Source organism: Tympanuchus pallidicinctus, unplaced genomic scaffold (genome assembly GCF_026119805.1).
Source record: "Tympanuchus pallidicinctus isolate F22 unplaced genomic scaffold, pur_lepc_1.0 scaffold5, whole genome shotgun sequence".
Taxonomy (NCBI): Eukaryota; Metazoa; Chordata; class Aves; order Galliformes; family Phasianidae; genus Tympanuchus; species Tympanuchus pallidicinctus.
The window spans coordinates 9243394-9266521 of NW_026294769.1; the positions used below are offsets into that span (position 1 = coordinate 9243394).

At 35.3% G+C, this 23128-nt stretch overlaps 1 protein-coding gene across 1 annotated transcript in view; it reads left to right on the forward strand.

Annotated features, from left to right (window-relative positions):
• ABCA13 (ATP binding cassette subfamily A member 13) overlaps positions 1–23128 on the forward strand; it is a 168900-nt gene that overhangs the window by 134287 nt on the left and 11485 nt on the right. Inside the window, exons 55-58 of the mRNA XM_052704176.1 lie at positions 4961–5111; positions 13987–14121; positions 15803–15906; positions 18506–18598. Of these exons, the coding sequence (XP_052560136.1) occupies positions 4961–5111; positions 13987–14121; positions 15803–15906; positions 18506–18598 (483 nt within the window). The remainder of the gene's footprint in view (positions 1–4960; positions 5112–13986; positions 14122–15802; positions 15907–18505; positions 18599–23128) is intronic.

A 23128-nucleotide genomic window follows, 5' to 3' on the forward strand; every position in this document is an offset into this window, starting at 1 on the left:
TAAGATACATCTATGTGTATATAGATACAATTTGGGCTTTTTGATAGTTATGATTAATAATTTAAAATGTAATTCAAATAGCTTTACTTGAAAGGCAGAATAAATTTCCATAAATATAATGGCCGAGATAGCTGATAGTTTTAACGGTGTGTATCTGTGTAATTAGTTAAATTATACCTAAACTTCAGTTACAGTAATTATAGTTTAACCTTGATTTTTTATAATGTTAATTGAGCTTTAGTATGCATGGAATTGAACGTGCAGTTATGAGTACAGTGGAATGTCTACTTCAGCAATTTGTAAGTTTATATTTCATTCTGACTAAATAATGGAATTTATCTCTGCAGAAGACATTGTAAGTAGAATATATATAATTGCCTTTATTTTAACTGCATTCAGATACTGCAGAAAGAGCATACAAAAACAAATGAAAATGTGCAGCTTAGTCAACAGAAACAATTTTTCATAAACAGCCAAACAGCTCATATTGGTGGTATTAAGTTACCTTGAAATTGAGGTCATGCATATGAATGTCGACCCACAGCTTCCTAAGCTATATTGTTAGTAACCACTGTGACAAATAAGAAGCAAATCCAGTCTCTGCAATAATTAGCCTTGTTTTCTGGAAGCTGCAGGTCCAGTTCACGTTGCAGAAAGGAACAGGTTTCATCCAAGATTTCTCACAATTTCTAGTACTCTTTTTTTTCTATTCAGTGCAAACAAAAGCTCAAGTCACCCCAGGGTAGCTCTCATGGCTGGAATCAGATTTCAGCAGTGTTAAAACACACAAAAAATGAATGGAAGTAAATGTCTTAGAAAAATCTGCAAAGGAATTAATTTAAATGGAAATTTTATCCAGTCAGAGTTTAGCTTATTATCCCCTGTACCTTGCAAGGCTGACAAACGTCTTTCATCATTAACACAAAACTTTGAAAGGTTAGCAATCCAAACTTACAGAAACCTCTTTTCACAACGATTCACAACGATTTATCACAATTTTCACAGAAAAAAAATGGAAACCAAAGTATTTAGAAAAGATTGGAATACAATATTTTAGAGGCTTCAAGAGCTGCCCTCAGCTTTTTTTCTTAAGAATGATGTATTTGCTGTTGACCTTTTCAGGAAGTATAATAAAAATGTAGTTTTGCAAGTGTAAATCTTTATTTAATGTATAAAGTATTCCGGACACATTCTGTTCGTTTCATCTGTTGCAGCTGTTTCACTTTACAAGAGGAATTAAATACTAAATTGATGTATTGACTAAGCTTAATAATACATTCTAAAAACAAATCTTCAGGAAGGAAACGTGGACCATGTCTGAACTTGGTCAAGATATGTAATCAAAGTAACTAAAAAGATCTGAAGATAACCTATACTAAATGTTTTCATAATGATGCAGGAAGTCTTGTATTTTCTGACTTTCAGCCTGTAGTTTTTAGGTATTACGTTAGGATTCATAGTGTCTACTGTCCTATGGACCGAAAGGTGGAGAGAAATTGGAATCTGAAGTTATATGTTCTGTATCTTTAAATTAACTTTTCTCCTCCTGTCTCTCATGTTGTTTACATTAATGGCCTAAAGAGAAATGCTATCATGCTGACAATAAAAGGGCAGAAGACAATTGCTTGTTTTTCTCTGAGCCGAGAAAATGATTTTTCATTTTGCTGCAAGATAATCTACAGTTCAGAAAATATAAGAACACATATTTCCAATTCAATTCTGATATTACACATTAGGATGCTTGCTAAAGAAGGATGTAATTAATGTACTGAGCAGCATCATTTTTTTTAATGTCATTTACAGCATATCATTTAGGGAAAATGTTTTCTGGTATTATGCTGTAACTACTTGAAATGCTCTTTTCATTTTGGGTTGGAAGAGACCTAGTTTCAACCCTCCTGCTATAGACAGGGACACCTCCCTCTAGACCAGGTTGCTCAAAGCCCCGTTCAGCCTGGCCTTCAATGCACTCAGGATGGGGGCATCCACAACCTCGCTGGGCAACTTGTTCCAGTGTCTCACCACCTTGACAGTAAATAATTTGAGTCTGAATCTACTCTCTCCCAGTTTATAGCCATTTCCCCTCATCCTATCACTATGTGCCCTTATAAAATGTCCCTCCCCAGCTTTCCTATAGGCTCACTTCAGGTTCTGGAAGGCTGCTATAAGGTCCCTGTGTAGCCTTCTCTTCTCCAGGCTGAAAAGCCCCAAGACTCTCCATCATTCCATGTAGGTAATGTGCTCCAGCCCCTCCGATCATCTTTGTGGAGGTCCAGAGGAGCTCAATGTCCTTCTTGTGTTGGTGGCCCCAGAACTGAATGTTGTATGCCAGATGGGTCTCTTGAGAGCAGAGCAGAGGGACAGAATCCCTTCTTTTGAACTGCTTGTTGATCCTTTCTTTTTTTTTTTTTTTGGACATTTACTCAGTGATATTGCTGAGGACAGAATAGGAGTTGTACTGTACATACTGAACACGTTTCAATAAAAAGCTAGAATCTATATGCGGCTTTTTTTTTTCCTTCTGTTCATGCTGCTTTCTGCAATATATAGGCAGGCATCTAGAGATGGAAAAACATTAGGTCCATGAGTTCATTAGTGGATAAGTTAGAATTTCTTTATTAATGGGAATGTTCTAAGTGTTCAAGGTCAGCACTAATGGATGCAGTTGTAAGATAATGACCAAGCAAAGTAAGAGTATTAAATGATGTATTGTCACTGTATTCTTCTTTATGAAAACTAAAGGTTGCTGAGTGGGATCTTGTTCATTATAGGCTGTATGCACCTCATAGGAAGCACAGCACTAAACTCGTATCTGTGTAATTAGCACTGGGGACTCTGAAGTGTTTTTATTTTCTGATGCAAACGGAGTAACTATTGCCTAATCAAGTTCTAGCTAAAGGACATCAGGCATCTGTTATTTTTTGCAACCATGCACACTAATTTTTTGTTCTTTGTGGTACGGATCCATTCTGGAGTATATGTATCTATCCATACAGAAACTTCGTGCTGAGTAAATGTCCCTGAATTTACCCCTGTGTGATTTGCTCTTTTGTGACTGAACTTGGCATATTACCAGAATTAGTTCTTAGTTCTCCAAGGAGAGTACCTGCACCAAAAAGAAAGTATTGTTACTGTGCCTGAATCTTTCTAGTATAGCAAAATTTATACAGTTCACTCTATTTAGTAGGATCTTGACAGCATTTTACTGTAGTTTTGTAATGTTAAAATTCATTGAACGAAGAATCCACAGCTTTTGTCAGGTTATGCAGAAAGATCAACATTATTGAATCCATATCTTCAGGTAAATTTGACCTTAAAAAACTCATATGTTTTGATTATTTTATTTAGATATAGCTAGAACCTGAGCTGGGAGAAAAATTTATATATACCTCATTTAAATAATTTGTAAGTAGTTATAGATTAATGATAAAATACACTCCCGTTCCCTTCCATTTCCCTTTTTCTTTTTTTTTTTTTTTCTTCTCCCTTCTATTTCTTTGTCTAGCGAGATGTCTGCAGGCAGATAGTTAACTTCTTTGGCACCATCCAAAGCTGCATATGTACTAAAATTTTACGTCTTTGCTATTAAGAGCAAAAGCCCATTCTAATTAGTAACCAGCAAGATTTATCACAATCATGATAAGTTGTCTTTTGACAGGATTAAAATATCTTTATGGTGTGATTCATCAAGTAAAATTCAGTGTCTGTTTTCTTTTTTCTTTTTTCTTTTTTCTTTTTTCTTTTTTCTTTTTTCTTTTTTCTTTTTTCTTTTTTCTTTTTCTCTCCCTCTCCTTCTCCTTCTCCCTCTCCCTCTCTCTCTCCCTTTTTCTTTTTTTTCCTTTTCCTTTTCCTTTTCGTTTTCCCTTTTCCCTTTTCCCCTTTTCCTTTTCCTTTTCCTTTTCCTTTTCCTTTTCCTTTTCCTTTTCCTTTTCCTTTTCCTTTTCCTTTTCCTTTTCCTTTTCCTTTTCCTTTTTTCCCAGACTCCTGAATCTTGTTAAGAATCAGGAGATACATATTTAGATTTACACTAATGCTGGTAATTGTAGATCTTCCATTTAAAACATTTACTTTGTGTCTAAGTGATCAATTGTATACTTAGTTCTCTTAATCAGAAACGTAAAAAAAAAATAATGAGGGGGCTAAGGGGGGAACCATTTTGTAATTCAGAAGCTTTAAAAAACTTTTTCTTTCAAAACTTATTTTTTCTTTTAAAATAGAATAGCTTAATTTTGACAGGTCTTTTCTGTAAATGTAAATCAGCATCATTGAATGTTGGATTAGATGATGGAATAAATATGATAGATTTAGTGTCATTATGGCTAATGAGACACCCTTGCAATCAAGCTTACTTCTTAGCAATGAATGCAATTTCAAGTAATACAGTACAGCTACAAAGAGACGGACAAAGTCCCTGAAATCAGAATCACTTTTTTTTTTTTCAAGTATTATGTTTAAGCTTACTAAACTTTAATAGTTTTGGAGTTGTTTTTTTTTTTTTTTGTGTGTGTGTTATTGCTTAGAGAACACATAATATGGATGTGTACATATGTACGCAGACACTGAGCTTGTGCTCCCTCTCTCAAGACTAATGTCTCTCTAATATTGAATGTGAATGTGATGCAAGTGCGTCTCCTTAGAGCAAGGCCTGTGTATATAGGAGAGGTAAACCTAGTAAGAATTACTTCTCATAGATCTTCCTCCTTCTGTGTTGGTCTGTTTATTTTGACCTGCATTCCTTTAGAGCAGTGAAACACGAATAGCAGCCCAAAAGCCTGAGAAAGGGACAAAAACCTTGCCATGACTGTGATTGGTACTGTGTTAAGTGATGGTAAGGAGCCTGAGTCGCTTCACTTACCTACACGTTAAAAGGCAACTGTGCTTGCCGTGAAGACTCTGTATTCCAAGGGTGAAAATAAGGACTGTCTTTTTTACCCAATGTTTTGTTTTTTTCTTTTAACAGCTCTGAAATGGATATACTGTCTGCTAGTTCTGAAGGCATTCTTATTGGCTACTGTCCACAGCAAGATGCACTGGATGAACTTTTAACGGGTTGGGAACACCTTTATTTTTACTGCATACTGCGTGGAATTCCGAAACAACATATTTGTAAGGTAATTCCAGAACAAATTTGTATGTGGAGCTGCAGCTAGGTTGGGCAATGGAGTTTTTAAAATGGTGGTATTCTTTTACATGAGAGAATATCCAGTATTTCATCTTAAGAGTTCTAGTCATAAGGTTTTTATTGCTAATTTTTCTAAACAAAATCAATGTTCTTCTTTCTCTTACGCCAATTCAAAATGCAGTAACATCACTAAAGTGATGTTAGTGAAATAATACTAATGTAAAAGCAATCTCTGGTACACAAACTCTAAAGGAAATAAAATGAAATTTATAAATGATTCAGTAACTTCATTGTCACACATAGAGACCTGGGAGGGAACACCACATGTCTGAAGTCATGCACGTTTTCTTCAGAGGTGAACTTTGTGGGGAGGGTGACTGAAAGGCTGTGTGGTGTTTAGCTTCTTGCTGGGTTAAACCACAACAAAAACCTAAAAACCTGTGTGCTGAGGCCAAGTGACAGCTGTTAGCATTAAGCTAGCAGAAGTTTTCACCTTCACAAGACAGTGGCTGCATGCAAACTGCCTGCTGGGAGCATTGTCTGAAACTTTCCAGCTGCAATACCAGGCATGGAGTTGTCTCAAGAGAAGAAGCCATCTCTGTGATGGAAGTTTCTGATTTGACCTGCACTTAAGCAGTCCAGTCTCTTGTGCATCTCCCTTTACAAGTGAAAACTAGAGTGTGATAGATAGTACCATTTCTGTTGTATAGACTGTAGACTGGTCCCGTGTAAATGCTAGGTTTGTATGGTAGTCTTTACTGTCTACTCAGAGAAGTTGTGGAGTTAATTAAGGCCAGGTTGGATGGGGCCCTGGACAGCCTGATCTGATGAATGGCAACCCTTCCCATGGCAGGGGGTTGGAACCAGATAGGCTTTGAATCACCTCCAACCCAAGCCATTCTATGATTGTTCTTGTAACTTCCATGATGCTGTCTCTCTTCTTCCTTTTCCTTTTCTCTGAAACAAAACTGCATCGCTTTTTTCTATGTGCCTGTTGTCTTCTTGGTTATTGCCTTAGGGTCCACCAAGTGGTTTGCAGTCTATTCCTTATCTGTTGAGTCTGACAACTTCACGTCACACCTTTTTTCCCCAACAGAGTATTCAGAAATAACTACTATCTTGACATAAAAATAGCATCAAGGAAGATAATATTTTGAATGTTTCCTTAAGCTAATTAGTTGGGTGTTTCTGGATCAGATGTTGAAGGAAATAAAAGATTCTTACATGTCTTTATAATTTCTCCTGGGTTATCACCTTAACAGAGCCCGGCTGGACATTAGCTTAGTGCTTTAACAATACACTTCTTGCAGGATGCTTAGAAATCACGCTGTGGTCTTTAATTTAGTTGTTTGCTGTTTTAAACTCAACATCACTAATTTTTGCTTCAAAGTACTCATGAAGTGCAAAAAACTTGAATATGTTTCCTTTGATCTAAAGAAGATATGTGAAAAAATGATTGTTAATGCACTAAACTCCTCAACCATGAGTACTTGTTTTCTCCATTAACAGGCAAGTGTAACAGTTGGGCTAAAATCCTGTCATAACTAGAATTCATGATTATGGCACTTTAATAGACACATAGGTAGTAACAAATTCCAGCATTTGTCCTGGATCTATGAAGTTATTCAAAAGGATGCTGGTAAATATTCATACATCTTACAATAATTATTGAATTACTTTGGTCCTCAGTGCAATTTAAAACAGGAATAAAATGTAGATAGTTTAACTACACCATAGTGCTCTTTAAAATGCTGTAAATTTTAAAGCATTTTTAAATGCTTTCAAGCTTTTATTCTTATTATCTTCAGAAGAATGATATATTTTTATAATGGTCCAAATGGTCTTAAATGTCCAAGTGATGCACCATATGCTACAAACAAAGCAGTTTCTAAGACAAGAAGAGTCTAACTTTCAGAAGCACTTGACTGATAGAAGTTTTAAATAAATTTCAAGGCACTCACTAAGCTCGCAGAGTTGGGTTCATACGCAATGTGTTACTCTCAGCAAACACACTTCCAAATTAAACATTATCTCCCTTTGTGAATACACCAAAGCCCATAAAGCTAGGCAGATAGTGACTCTCTGAGAGAAGAATCGAGTAAAAATGAGTCTATAATGTAGGCTCCCACAAGCTGTCTGGGAGATAGCCACGCTGTCTGGATGAGGAACAGAATCAGGATGTAATGCGGAGTCTTGAGAATGGATACATATCTGTGGTGTGCTTAAGGTCTTGCATTTCAATAAATAAGCTGTCCTATGCTGCACTGAACTTAGCTCAGGTGTCTGGGAAACCTTCCAGACTGCAAAGAGCAAGAAGATACCACTACATTTCTATGCTGTGTCTGCAGAGTATCTCTCTGTATATGCAAATAAACACTGATGTGATTGCTGTCTCCTGCCTGTATTTGGTGAGGAGCCAGAGTAGCCCAGCTTCCTATACTTTCTCTGAAGATCATATGACATTTTTGCTCTCTGGAAAATCTGTTATTCATTACATTGCAAATGTAGATGTATAATTGGTGTACCTATGAGTTTCCATTTTGTATTCAGATCCAGGTGTTCTCTGGCAATTAGTAAAAAGGTACTGCAGTGGCTGCTCTGAAAACGGAATGATAATTTCTGTACTGTTCCCCCTTCAAGTGGGTCAAAATCAATTCTGTGTTATTTAGAGATGACTTACATTACTGTGGTGCACTGAGGAGAGATGACTGTTAATCTGCAGACTATTCTGAGCCTTAAATGGACTAGGTGTAGCCTTTTGTACCTTTGTTTCACATTTGTGAAATAGAGACCATTCTTCCTTTTAGTTGCCCCAGTTTTTGGTCTGTGTAAATGAGAGAGCAGACTTTCTTGCCATATACTTGTGATTAAGGCATCAAAGGCCTCCCACAAATAACATTTAGCTACTCTGGTTTACCTTCAACAACTGAAGTACAGCTACCTCAGAAGAAAACAAATGTTTTTGTCAGCAGGCCCTTCCTGTGGTGTGGAGTTGCTGTGAAGTGCTGAACAGCTGCTGTGCTTCAACCCAGAAATGAATGGTGCCTGGAGAAAAGTGTACATTTTAGTTGCCTTTAAAAAAAAAAAAAAAAAAAAAAAGCTTGAAAGTGGTTTGGAATAGCAGCTGCACGGAAATGTAAGCCATTATTTTCTCATTCCCTCCTGCCCATGATATTGTCTTCCCTGTCTGCGTCTTACTTTTTCTGAGTGATGATTAGGATGTGGTAAGCAACCCACCTTTTTTTTTTGTTTTGTTTTTTGTTTTTTTTTTTTTAAGAATTTGACAAGCAGGCAGGTGAGCTACAGAATGACTTGCTTCTGAAGAAATCCACTGAATCACCAACTTCAAGGCTCAAATCCTTTGCTAGACAGATTTATCAGCAGCAGGAGTTAAGTGACTGACATAAAGATGAGTGCATTTAATGTTCCAAAACAATAATTAACTGAATGGAAAAGGAAGAGAAAAATGGGTCATTTACTTTCAGTGTTAAGCTTCATGTAATATGAAGTTTTACTTTATTTCCCAAAAGTGCTCTGAAAGTTGGTTGTTTTTTTTTTAAGGCTAGAAAGTTTGGCATAGAGCACTTGAGGTCTTTAGACATAATCTAATTTAGTAAATTATTCTAATAATCATTTTTATTTCCTTGATACATCAAATTTCATATTTCTGTTTGTTGCAGAAGACAGCATAGAATCTGTTAAAAAACATAAAATACTAATACAGCATTACATAGGACCTATCATCTGTATGAAAACATTTGTGTTCCAAATCTCAGAATAGGCTCCACAAGGCCTTCAGAGACAACATCTTGCTTTGCCAGTCTGATTTCTCTTTACGTTCTCTCTCCAGCAACATTTTTGTGCTGTCTCTGGACTCTCATTGACTTGCTTATGTACTGTATTCTATAGCTGCTGAAGACAGGAGCTTGTAAAAGCAATTACCTTTTGCAGCACAGAGCTTTTATTCTTGCTTTTTATTTAGGCCCCACGCGTTACACCATAGAGTTTTATAATCTGGGATAAATAACTTTTTTCCTTTCGAATTCTGGCCATAAGAATGCTTTTTCCTAGAAGAAGAGATCTAACAATTCTGTTTACTCTGTTTTGTGTGGATTTGATGATTGTTACATACGATGTTTAATCTATATGACAACCTGATAGAACGATTGTTTTTCAGTTGACTCCAGAATTTACCTCATGCTGATTATCATTTGTACTAGGTACAGTACGAATTTTCACAGTTAGGTCAGGTTTGCTTTACACATTGTATTTATTTTTTCAGAAAATATGCAAAATTAATACTCTGTTCCTCATATCCTTTCAACTCAGGATAGATACGTTACATTTCCAGACTTTTAATAGATTGAAGCCTCTACAACTCTATATAGTTTTTCTGGAAAACATACTAGCTGGTCACTCTCAGTACCTCTTATTATTTACTTGAACATCAATGGTAACTTTGGAAGAGTGGAAAACAAAAACACATTATGAGTTACGTAGCTGGTATCATTTCTTTCTTTTCAGTGACACAGGTGTGCCTCTTGTTTTCTGGTGGATAGAGAGCACCATCCCTACTATAATCTTTACTCTCACAAAAATTAATGCTTGCAAATATTAAAGTTACCTTGTCTTTTTTAGAATAAATGTAGACTTTAGGATATGCACAAAGTATTCAATGATTTAGCTTAGATTTTGTTGATTCAAGGACTTTTTCCAGTGTGTATTTCAGAGTTGGGAAAGTATTAAATTGATGTGGGAAAAGGGGGATATTTTCTTAAGATATTAGATTTGGCTAGAAAAAGAATAATTTTAAGGAATGTTGGAAAACAAGGCTTTTTTTTTTTTTTAATAATTATTATTATGTTGATGAGGTGAAGGGAAAGAAAGAAGTAGATGAAAAACATATTTATGGTCTATGGTTCTTTATGGTCCAAAGGCTGTCATAAAGCATTTATTTGCATGTAACTGCATTTTTAATTTGACCTCAGTGTTACCGGCTTGCTAAATAAATTGATGTATATCCTCACTCTTCACTGCTGAAAGTAATTGAAACCAAAAATAGAACATCATGATGAATATGACAGGGAGAGAAGGTGACTGTGGATATATCTCACATTAGAAACCATTAGAATTGTAAATGCTTTGCATAATTGTGGGTATCTGAAGATTTGTCACATGTCCAATTCTGAATTTCGTTTAAAATATCTTTTGAGGGATTTTCATTTTTAAGTTATGGTATACTGTGTTGCAAACCACAAGACACAGCTGTCTACACAGATAAATAAAGTTATAACAGAGGTGTGCAGGCTCTTCCACAGTATATCTATCTAATTTCGTTCATGTGATACCTTCATTATTAGTTAGTTCATATTGATAAAGCCAATGCTGTTTCTACTAGAAAGTCTTATGGTATACTTTCAAGAAAAGAGAAGAAGTTTGGGATCATCTCTTGAAAGAAGAATGAACTCTGTATTCACATATTTGTTGATGTGTACTCTGCATAAGAGTTGAGAAGGACTGCATGATTAGGAGACTTTTTATGTGCAGCTGAGAAGCCACTCTAAGAAAGCTGAATAATTCTTCTGTCTTGATGTCAGTGATGTGATTCAGCTCCAAATCTGGCTGTATTTTATGTGTTTTGTGCAAAAAAGATATGTATCTAGATATCAAGTCAGATTATGGTGCGCACTGCAATGAACTACAATGAACTATTTATCTTGCAGGCTCTACGTATTCAAAGCAATAGCAAATTCAGTACTATGAAATGATTGCCACTCCTCTGTTGTGCCTTTATTCTTGCAAAATTTCCAGAGCAGAGAATTTGCCAGACTTTCTTTCCTTCTTAAAAAAACAGAAAAAAAAAAAAAGAACATGGCTAAGTCATGAGTATCTGCGCACTGAATTCTCATGTATATACCAAGTAGTTGGGAGAACTGAAGATGTAAAATCACAGTGCAAATCTTGAAAAGTTGGTACTTTTTAATGTTTCTTCCTACAATGAACATTATGTTTGTGCCTTCAGGAAAAATAAAAGTAACAAATAGTAGAGGTGAACTTTAAATTATTGCTACCCCAGCTTGCTAAAAGCTTCTGATTCAGTCTTCTTGGAGGCTACAAGACTGCAATATGACTTAAGTTTAATGTTTTCTCTTCTCTCTGTGGCAGTATTGCTTGTCTTTCTAAATTCTTCCCTGTGCATTCTTTCTTTTAGAGAATGGTGCTTAGCAACTTACAGCTGTAGTAATACATCAAAGCTGTCTTACAAATAGTGGTCTGGTCAGAGCTAAATGTTTGTTTTTGCTATGTTCCATCTCTGATAGGTAACCATCTTTTCCTTATTGTTTAGTTATAGAATGTGATATATATGTTCATTTTGGTGTAAATAAGAGATCACATGTTTTTTCACTTTCTGACACCACCTTAAAATTTTGCAAGATTTTTTGTGCAATTCTCTGCATATTTTTGGTGGATTTGTGGTAGGATAATTCTGTTGTCACTAACATGCATGCATGCATACACAGCAGTAGTAAAATGAATTCAGTTTAGATGTGGATAAGCTGTCTTCCAAAGAAAACAAAACAGAACATTGAGAAATGTAACAATTTAAAAAAACAAACAAACAAAAAAAACCCTGCTCTTAGAATTAAGCTTAGGCTCTCAATCATTTCTAAAACCAAGGAATATTTGAGTTTGCAGCACTCGCACTGGTATGCAGCAATAGTGTCTAAAAGAAATAAAAAAAGAAACTGGGAATTACCTCTGAAATATCAGAAGATGTGAACTTTTCAGTATAAAATAGCCTGTGGATGATTTAATGGCTGTTGATTAAGGTTTTTTTTCTTAAACTTTCTCAACTTACTGTACTTAGAAAAATGTTTTTGAAATGTAGCTTCTGTCTGAGAACATGAACTGCTGTCAGATTATAATGCTATTAGATTATAAAATAAGATACAGAGTTGACAAGCTACTTTGCAATATCAGTGCCAGGATCCATGCGAGAGTATGTCAGATTCTCTCCTCTGCAGCATAATTCCTGCCTGCAAAGAACTCCCTCTTAGAGATGTATTTCATTTTTTATGCATAATACTAAAAATCTTGCTTAAAAGTTCACAGATAACTTGATTATTGCATGAGAAATTTGCACGAAACCGTGTTTATGATAGTTTATTTGGGATGGTAATGAATATTCACAAATTCACAACACTGTTTGCTGAAATATTTTTTTCTTTGAATTTTCTAAATCAACACTGTCCATCTGATTTGCCTAATCTTTCAAATAATTGATTTTTTGTTGAAGGTAGTATAGAGGGAACTAAAAATAATGCACCATATTGCAGCAGATGCATGCATAGTGCTCTGTTGTTTTAAACTGACCACCAAAACGACTACTTGTTCTACAAGAATGCCCTACTTGTGCTACATGCAGCATAAAGCAGACAGGTTGTTTTGCAAATTTATTTGCCCCTTGAAGGCAGAGCTGCCAAGCAGCATGGCAATGAACACATGCTGTTTTGGGGCGTGGTGTGTAGGAAAGTCACTTCTGTGTCCCTGCCTTTGCATAGTCTAGCACTTATAGCTGATATAAGTGGAGCAAGGCTCTTCCTACACCAACATTTGAGGGAGCCTTGTAGATTAGAATTGGCAAGTAAAGAAGAAAGACTGCAGAGCATGAACATTGTCTCCAACTGTGCTCATGTCCATGCTCAGATTAGATCACAAATGGTTATTTAAGTAGTAAAAACCAAGAGCTATGTCTAACTTAAAGCTTTCTGATATAGAAGAAGGTTATTTAATTCTAAATTAGCTTTTGTCTTTAAGAAACTCTGAGACTTTGACCCAACATTTGCTTTTCTGCCATCTACATCTGTTTGTGGATGATGTAGAATTTTGTTTCCTGAATTTTCAGTCACAAAGATGTTTGGTCAAGTGAATACTGGAGAGCAGTGTAAAATGAAGAACAGTTCAGTTATTGAGCTGTCAAAAGAAAATAAATGTGACAGACTGTTTCAAGGAATGATGTAGTCAAATTTTCTATATAGGGAAATACATACTTGTGGGAATGAGGAGAGACCTAGAATAGATTTTTGTGTGCCTGTAGGATTCAATATTAGTAATATTCAGCAAATGGGGAAAAATAAGGAAATAACATGCTAGCTACTGTCATCTGAAATCTGGGAAGAAAAACTTTCTCACTTGAATGTGGTGTCAGAAAGCCAGTATTCCTTTATTCCTCACAGAATGTACTGGGTGACTCAATCAATCAAGCAAGCAAGTGCTCTCAAAGTTAATTTTCTGCATTTAAACACTTAAGACATATCAATATATATGCAGTACATTGGTATATTCATCCTATTGACATATTTGGTCTTTTCCAAGAACTCATTAATATGTGTTGATGTCCCTCTGGGCATGCGCAGTTGCATCTATGGTGGATGTATGACCACCTGATCCCTCCCCTTTTTTTCCTCCTTCAGCTTCATCACAGTGACTTTTGGCCTACCCTTAGCTGTTTTTCACCAGTTTAGAAATTTCCCATTGGTTGTTATGCCATGCTGAGCAGTTTTCTATCTTGGTGAACTATAACTCAGAACAATTTGTGTGCATCTCAACAAAAAGTTGTTGCACTTGATGGATACAAAGACAAAAGTATTCTACTGTGACTTCAGTGCTTCTGTGAAGCAGGAACATTGAGGGAAACAAGGCTGTCCGCATAACAGACAAAGCTAAACTGGAAAGTTTTAGAAATAGCACACATGTATTCCTTTTGGTCCTTAAACTAATATGTTGATCCCTATTGCTAAGCCAACCTATATCACTTCCTAGTTTGGCTTGTCCTTTCTGACCTTCAAATTTCCAAATGACAGGTAGCAGAGGACCTTGTTATCCGGTTGCAACTCAGTGCCCATGCTGACAAACTGGTGAGAACATACAGTGCCGGCACAAAAAGAAAACTCTCTGCTGCTCTGGCTCTAGTTGGTAAACCACAGATACTTTTACTGGTAAGTAAAGGCAATAATACTGTGGGTACTTTGGAAACATGATAAATAGACTGCACTGAATTTCCTTGTCTTGCATGTTGCCCCCATAAAATTCAGGTCATTTCCTGGTCATTCAAGGAGAATAACGATACACAAGTGTACAACTGTTCTGTTTGCTTTGCTGTATGAATGTTTGTTTTATTTGCCTGTATTCACAGATCAGGAACTGAAATTGTTTTTCAATTTTTCCTTCTTTTTCTTTTGGGGGTAGTGGCATGGACAGGGGAAAGGGACACTGAACAAGCACAAATGCAATTGTAGCATCCAATGACCCCAATGGATATGTAATTTATTTTAAGATTTGTTTGTAAAGAAGAGAATATACTAAGATTTATGTATTCTCTACTTTTTATACAACATGAGAAAAGTATACATGAACAATTATACTGGTTTCCTCAAGAGGGAAGATTCTGTTTTAATTCATTATTTAATGCTGATGTAATTAGCTACTTGTCTATATTATTTAGATAATTCATATTCGTTACTACATCATGCTTCATAGATCTGGCCAGTTTTAATATCTTAATTGGGTTCACTAATCGAAGTAATACTCCTGAATGATATTAAATTGAATTATATTCTGTCTTGGTGCCTGCATCCTGCCATTTGTTTAGGCTTGAAACTGGCCTTTTCAGTCTAAGCAATGCTGTTTGTATTGAAGATCAGGGAATTAAAAAGCTATGGGAATTGCATCATTATTTCTCTATATTCTTTTTCTCATTATTACTTTATATACTGGAGCTGATCCAGAGGAGGCCACAGAGATGATTAGAGGGCTGTAACACCTCTCCTTTGAAGACAGACTGAGGAAGCTGGGCTTGTTCAGCTGGAAAAGAGAAGGCTCTTGGGGAACCTTGTTGTGGCCTTCTAATACTTAAAGAGGGCTTATAAACAAGAGGGAGACTGACTTTTTATATGATAGTGATAGGACAGGGGGAAATGGCTTTAAATTAAAAGAAGGGAAGTTTAGATAAGATGTTAGGAGGAAATTCTTTTCTCGGAGGGTAGTGACGCAGTGGCTCAGGCTGCCCAGAGAGACTGTGGATGCCCCATCAATGGAGGTGTCCAAGGCAATAGTATTGTTTTTACTTCCTTTACCTTTGCTTTGTTACTTCTCAACAGATAAAAGACAACTAAATTTCTTTTCACCTTTGTCATTGTTAGCTAAACACCAAAATCAGCATTAGATGGGATGATTTAGCTTTGGCTCTTGACAACTTTGTTGCAGGTTTTAGCAAGGAGTCCATGATGCAAATACATTAGCTAAGACCATAACATCCAACTAGATGCTGACACCCGTTATGAAAATATATAATATTAAATGCAGCTTGGAATTTTTCCTTCTCCCTACTTTTGTAGTGAAAGATAATGACTTTTGAAAATAAGGTATCATTCTTTCTTCTGCAAGTCTCTCCTGTAAGTATATATATACATAGAACTTCATAAAGAAGAAAATGAATGTAAGTGTGCTTGAGCAAAAAAAAAAACAATCAGGGCATCTTTTAATGATTTCCTGAAAATGCAGGACTTTTTTTAGAGAGACAACTATGTTCTTTCATTGTAATTTCTGTTCATTGTTCATGCTGAGCTGGAGTTGTGTGTTTTCCATATTGCTGTGTCATTACTTTCGTTTTTCCTATAGGATGAGCCAAGTACTGGGATGGATCCTTGCTCTAAACGTTACTTGTGGAAAATCATCTTGAAAGAAGTTCAGGATGGCTGTGCAGCTGTGCTGACATCCCACAGGTGATAATAAGCACCCTTATTTCAGCTGCCATTGTATTACCTTTTTCTTTCCTCACTTGTTATCATCTTTGGGAAAAATAGAATATTCTGAAGGTGTGCTCACACTTGTTTCAAACTCAGAGCATTTTTTGGCATTTTATGGCAATTCCTTCCTGCTCATGAAAGGTGAACTTTAAATTGTGGCTCAAGGAGGCTACAGGCAGAAGAATGATGCATCAAATGCTCCCTTTTCTATGCTCTTTCCTTTCAGTGTTGCAGTATCACTTTTTGCTTGGAACACAAGATTTATCCTTTTGCAGTTGCCTACTTCTCAAATCCTTAGAAACACAGATGGGAATGTAAAGCCTCCTTCTGATATTATTGATAATTTTATTTTGTGTGATTGTATAGAATAAATATGTCATGACACAACTAAGCTATACAGCAGCTCTTCAATGTATGCATTGATGGAAATGGAAGGGTTGACCCTATCTTCTTGGAAGAGTGTATTTATATTCTGTATCTTGTCAAATCTTTGAAATGGATATTGGTGCATCAGTTTAACAGAGCATCAGAACTGTTTTGTAGCATCTACAATAGAATAGAATATCATATATCCCCTTAGGGAATATAATATAGTAGATATGATTATATATGAAATGTCTGTGTCTGAGGAAAGAGGTCATAAAAAAGTGCCCAGAAAGGACAGAACTAATTAATCAAAACAGCAATGTGATAATTTGGCCAAATTAAATTTGAAGAGTAGATGAATTGATCTATGCAGCAAAACTTTCTTCAACATTTTCTAGATATTGCTTAATTTTTCAGAAGTTCTCAAAATTTATATTTATTGTCCCTGTACACAAGTGACACATTATTCCTAGGAGGGGGAAAAAAAAAAAAAAAAACCTCTCAGAAGTTTTGTGAATTCTGTTTGTGGAAAATGAATCTTCAAAATCATGCACTTGAATGAGTGTTTAGCAAGTGTTTAGCAACTCACTTATTTAGGGAACAGAAGTCATCCAATGTGAATTAAGATTAGTCATTTTCAGGAAACTGTGCTTTGACTTTTCAGTCCAGGTTAAGAACCCTTTGTTGTCAAAAGCCAGCTAGGTAGAAGAGCTCTGTGGTCTCATTACTAACATGCTGCAAGCAGGAAAAATAAATAAATAAATCCATCAAATAAATTGTTACTAATTGCTCATTTAGCTCTACAAATGAATGGCTTCTGACTGAAGCAGTAATAAGTAATAATGTACACATCTCATTTCTAATTAATAAGACATTGTTATATCAAGTTGCACAAATTATCATATAATATTTGCTGAAGGCCATTGGAGATTTATTTGAGATTTTCTCAAAGGCTACTTGCATAAGTAAAATATTTTTTCCTATTAAATGAATCTTTGTGCATACCAGCAAATAAATGCATGGAGGAATAGAAATGGTTTCCTGGGTAAAGATTAATTTTTGAGGTCTATTTACTTGTTAATTTATTATTATTATTTTTGAGGCAGGAGAAAAATGAGTTTGTATTAATTGTCTATACTGGTCTAATTCTGTGCTGTTTTGCCAGAAGTGGGAAATATGCTGAGGAAATCATTAGGAGGCACTGCATGCTAAAATGACTCAGCTGTCTTCCTGTTTTGTGGGAAGATGTGTTAGCCATGTCACCGTGTCTCTGAAATGCAACAGCTTGCTCTTTGTCAGTTCTCACCCTACTCCTGTCGCGTTTTAAGAAATTATTCTAAGAAGGGTACTTAATCTCCATGCTTTTCCAGAAAAAAGCACTATAATTTGGACTGCGCACACAAGAGTCTAGTTTTCCCAGAGGGGATGGAGCAGAGTGAACTGCACTAACATCAAACAACTTCGACTTCTCTTTGAGAAGACAGTTCTTTGATGAATACGTCCTGACTGATGTCCTGTCTAAATCAATGCTTTGGAAGAAATGCTCACATAATTATGTGTAATATGTAGAAGGGTAACCCATCTGCCCTAAGCTTTACAAGTCAAAGTTATTCTTTGTCAACTGAAGCAATCACATCTAAGAGAATCTAGCTTTTATTATTCAGCTGTGTTACTGTGTCCTAAATTCTATTTTGGATTGTAGTGTATTGCAATTTCTTCTTTCCTGAGATCAGGCTAAGGGTAACTTTTCTTTTTGAGGCTATGTGTTGTGCAAGAGGTAAGCTGAGCAAATTTACTTTTTTCCCCTCCCTCTCCCCATTAGTGCAGAATGGTCATAAACATGTATTACAGGGAACAACAGAGTTCACGGTCCCACATCAGTGACATATTTGAGGTTGCCAACCAGGTATTTATTTGCTTGTAGCAATAAAACCTTTGTATTGCAGCCAGAATTGTTGAATTAAATCTGTACTAAAAATATAAATTTGGTTTTGAGGCTTTCTTCTGGCTGTAATGTGGTTATACCTTTTGGTATATACTGATGAGGGCTACAATTTGAATAGTTCCCTTTAACGCCAAAGGTTTTGTGTACCTGTTTTTGTAGCTGTCCAGATTTCTTTCATTTTAACTTAAGTTAGATATATATGGTGCTCTCTGTTTTCACTTGTCCTGTTTTAATCCCTTTTTCTTTTTCCGCTGTACTCTGTAGTATGGAAGAATGTGAAGCCCTCTGCACGCGACTTGCTATTATGGTGAACGGAAGCTTCAAGTGTCTTGGTTCTCCCCAGCACATTAAAAACAGGTATTCTATATCACCACTGAATTTTCTGTAGCTACGTCCAATCTAAGAACTGGGTAGATATTTTAATAATGCCAAGGTATGAACACTTATGACTGCTGAGCACATCTTTCTTTTCCTGTCATCAATGGTGTTAAAAAAGAGCCAATTAGGATATCTTAGCTAGCTAAATTGACAGACAGCATTTCTACAGTGCTTTGTAATCTGCACTGGCAATTGAAGAAGACAGATCTGTATCTAGAAGAAGCTTTTCTGCACTCAACCTGAGAAATGCATTTTGAGATTTCAACATTGGGTATCCTTTGAAATTATCATCACCTTCCTGGTGGTAATTTCTTCTAAGAGGAGAAAGTACCTGGCAAGTCAGCAGCTAGTAAAACAATGCATTTTGAACCACTGTTGTCTCCTAGTGAATTCACTGATAATTTTGGCTATTTATTCTATAGCTTTTTGCTTCCTTTTCATGGTGTAGATAAGCCTCTCTTCTGCTTCAGCTCTTCTCGTAAGCTAATTTAACATCTGTTAATGAAGTTGTTTATTTAGAGATGGGTCTCAATTCACCATAAAAAAAAAACCACAAAACCAGAAGCTGAGGAGAGAACTGCTGCAATTTATAGATAGAACATTTACATTTAGTAATAAGCAGAACTTTTATGGCACCCAGACAGCCAGCTGTGTAAAATGACATCACTTGTTTACAGGCAGCAAAGACTCTGGTTTGTACCAATTCAGCATTTAGCATTCTTAAGTGCAAATAAGCAAACTCTACAGAAATTACACTCTGCTGTGAATATAAGGCATCCTGTACTTTAGATAACTTTTTGTACTTTCGGAAGGACACTTCTGGCTTTTGGTCCTTTGCATTATATAGAACTTTAGGATTTTATTTTGATAGAAATATAGGCACTTGCTTGACCTTGAGGAGGGCCATTCCTCAAGTGCTAGGTTCACCTTTATCTTCTCAGATAAAGATAATCTTAGAGGTCTTTTATAAACTTAATGATTCTATGATTTTAAACATACTCAAAACATCTGTATTCATAGAACAGTTTTTTCTCAATTTGCTGCACTCTTTGTAGATGTACATCTTTCAGATCATGGTAAGAAAATCAGTGTAGAAGGTATGACATGCAGAAAGTATCTTCAAATTCATTCTGAGAGCACCCAGACATGCACAGACCAACTATGCAGGAACCAAAGCTGTGTCTGCACCTCTTTTAAGCTCAACAAAACCAAATCAAGATCAGCATGTTTGGTAGTTATTATAATTTTATAACAACATATAATATAATTATACATAATAATTACTCAGAATAATTTTTTAAAATTATTATATATACAATTATTTTCCATCTGTAAAATATATATATATATATATATATAAACCCGAAACATTATATTTCATATATTTCATGCTATCATCAGCATTGTGTTCCTTGTATCGCCCTGACAGTTATTTCATGCAAGTCAGTGGCATTCTTGTGAGTTAACATGTACATCTCCTAGCTCACTGATTGTTTTAGTCTCCTAATTTTCCAAAGGTATTCAGAAATCCATTGAATTTTTCTATAACTTTGTAACCTTTATTATGTAAAAATACCAGCAGTACCAAAGAGCTTAATTAAGATCAAGCAGTTGTCTGAATTCTCTCCTCGTCATTCATTTTCTTGGCTTCTGAGAGCAAATCAACTGTAGAGAGCAAAGTCTTAAAAGCTCATATACAGGCAGCAGTTAAAGATATCTTTCTTTTCTTTCCCTTTTCCCTTTCCTTTTTTTCTTTTCTTTTCTTTTTGTTAATTAAACATGCAATAAAGAGATTTCAATTTTTTTTTTTTATTTTTTACTTTTAATAAGTTCTAGGAGAAACCAAAGAGCGTCCCTATTCTATTATTTTGCTTCTTTAGCTTCCAAACTTCCCTCCAGATTGAGCTCCTGACTGTTTTCTTTACCTGACTGTTCAGTTCTCCAATGTAGACACCACGTTATCAGACATCTAATTAATAAGATCATCTTTAAAAAAAACCAATACTTCTGTGTAATTCACATTCAAAATTATTTTAAGACAATTTCCAGATATGCTATTATGTATTCTGTAGAGTTACATGGGCTTATGCATCTGCATAAGATAAGGAAGGAAAGCAGGATTATTTACTTACCGCTCTAAACCATTTGAATAATTAAGCTTTAATTATAGTAATTTTATCATTATCTCACTTTCCACTTCATCTGTGAACATCTTGAAAAACTTCCAGTTATGAATGATTTTTTTCTGCTTTCAATTTTCTATCCCTTTCTGTGAACTAACAGCCCTGTGATAACTTTTATGTAGAGCAAAACTTTATTCCTTCTTCATGATTTCTAAATCTTTTCTTTGGAAAACACCTGCCAGCCAAGGAACACACTCCTTAACGGGCACCTCCACAAGTCATTGCTGATTAATTTCATTTTGCAGTGTATTTCTGCATTACATTTGCTGCCTTTTCACATTGCTTTACATTTTGTTTAGCAAAACAATTCTGTGAAGCAGTGTATGTGATCAAATGACAAAAACCATAAGGGAACTTAATTTTCCAGCATCTGATTTAATCTAAATTACTCATACCTTAAAAATTATTACTTGATGGTGCTTTTATGTGCCATGTGTGTGGATTAGTTACACTGGCAATATACTTATATTACTCTTATGTATGTTATAATATGTATATGTGTAATACTTACGTACAGACTGAAATTATACCAAAATAAATTAATGGTGGCTGTGGTTTTAGATTGCTATGTATTGTTTTTGTGTGTGTTAGATTTTAAAATTCATTATTTATTTAATTCTTAAACAAATCTTGACATCTTTGGTCTATTCTCATTTTGTTTCTATAAATTAAATTATACAAATATTTAAAAAATAAATTAAAAGTGTCCTCATTTAGCCTTTATTGAATGAAAAAAATGCCAATATTGTCTGAAAATTTAAACCAACAAAAATTTCATATAGATTTTATTTATCATAGAATACATCCCTCATTGTAAGAAATTACAGTAGAAGCACGTTTTGATGTTTTATATGATAATATTAACAACTCTTAGGATTTGTTTTCCTCTTTTAAAGCTAGCTATATTCCCTAAGATTACGTTTTTCTTCTCTTGGAGATTCTGACTGTCCTGATGGAAACTCTCAAAATTGTTTTGTTTGCTTTTCCTTTAGTACCATTCTAGCCCATTTTGATCTACTTTCTGATGGATGTTTGATGAAGACTTAATGGGTCTTCCATGGGGCCCTGTTAAATTACCCTCTTTGCTGTGGTGGGAAGTTTCAAGGATTCAGCTTTCTCTCTCAGCACGCTTTCAGCCTTTGGCAGATTGCAAAAGACTGTCTTGGCCTGAATACAGGTTTGTCAGAAGGCAGTACAAAATTCTGCTATGAAGAGTATGGATGAGTTCCAGGAAGATGCTAATGTGAAACATAAAAGCTTAATAGGGATATGAAAACTGACACATGCTGCTTCTAATGTGTGAGACTTGATTTATTTTTCCAGCTCTTTTGCAATCTCGTTACAAAAGGCTCATCCAAAATTGTCTTCTCACTACAATTATATGTATTCGAGCTTTTACTCCCAACTGTTGAGTCCTGACTATATTTATCAATGTTTAAAAAGAGTTAAAGTACCCTCAAATATTTCTTGGAAGTATATGCATTACACTTCGAAAGGGATTTTTGTTGCAGACGGCATATTTCTGAATAATGCCAAAAGAGGTGTTAGGTAGAAAGGATGAACTGAAGGGTAATTTCCAAAAAGGTAGCATCTTAGTTCTAGACATAGCTTGTATGAGATGGATCTGTTAGCAGTTGTTATGTCTGTTAAAACATAATTTCCATTCACTTTTGCCAACTGAACCAATTCTAAATTGTGAATGGATTGCGTTTAAATTCTCTCTTCAGTATTCTCCATTACACTTCATGTTATTCTAAAAACTCACAGAAGCACTTCCACGTTAGATGCAGCTGGCCAGTCCTCTGAGAACAACATTTTGAATGCCATTCTTCATTCTAGGGCCATCTGGACAGACTTTTCTTAGCTGAATAACTTACACCAGCTTTTCAAGCACTGGACACATATCAAGTCTTTGCTCAAATTGTATCAGCAAGCCATCTGATTAAATTACCCAGCAATTATCTGTTTGTTATAGCAGAGTTAGAATAGAAAATGTGTTGCCAAGCTATTTACCATTTAACATTTTTTTTAGAAGGTTGATTAAGAATACTTTACTGCTTTCATCAAGATAACTCACACTGGACCTCTTAAATGGAGAAGAGAGAATTAAAGATCTCATTAATATTTCAGCCTTCATTGGAAACAGTGTTGTGATACTAACATAAATATTAGCATTCACTTTTTTACTTGCTGTAAAGTATAAATGTGATAACAGTCAAAAATATAGTCTTTATTTGTGTTGTTAGAAAGCATAAATTCCTTTTGTCCATGAAAAAATAAGGTAGTGGGTGTATACCTGTGTATTCATGTAGTATTAGTCTGTCTT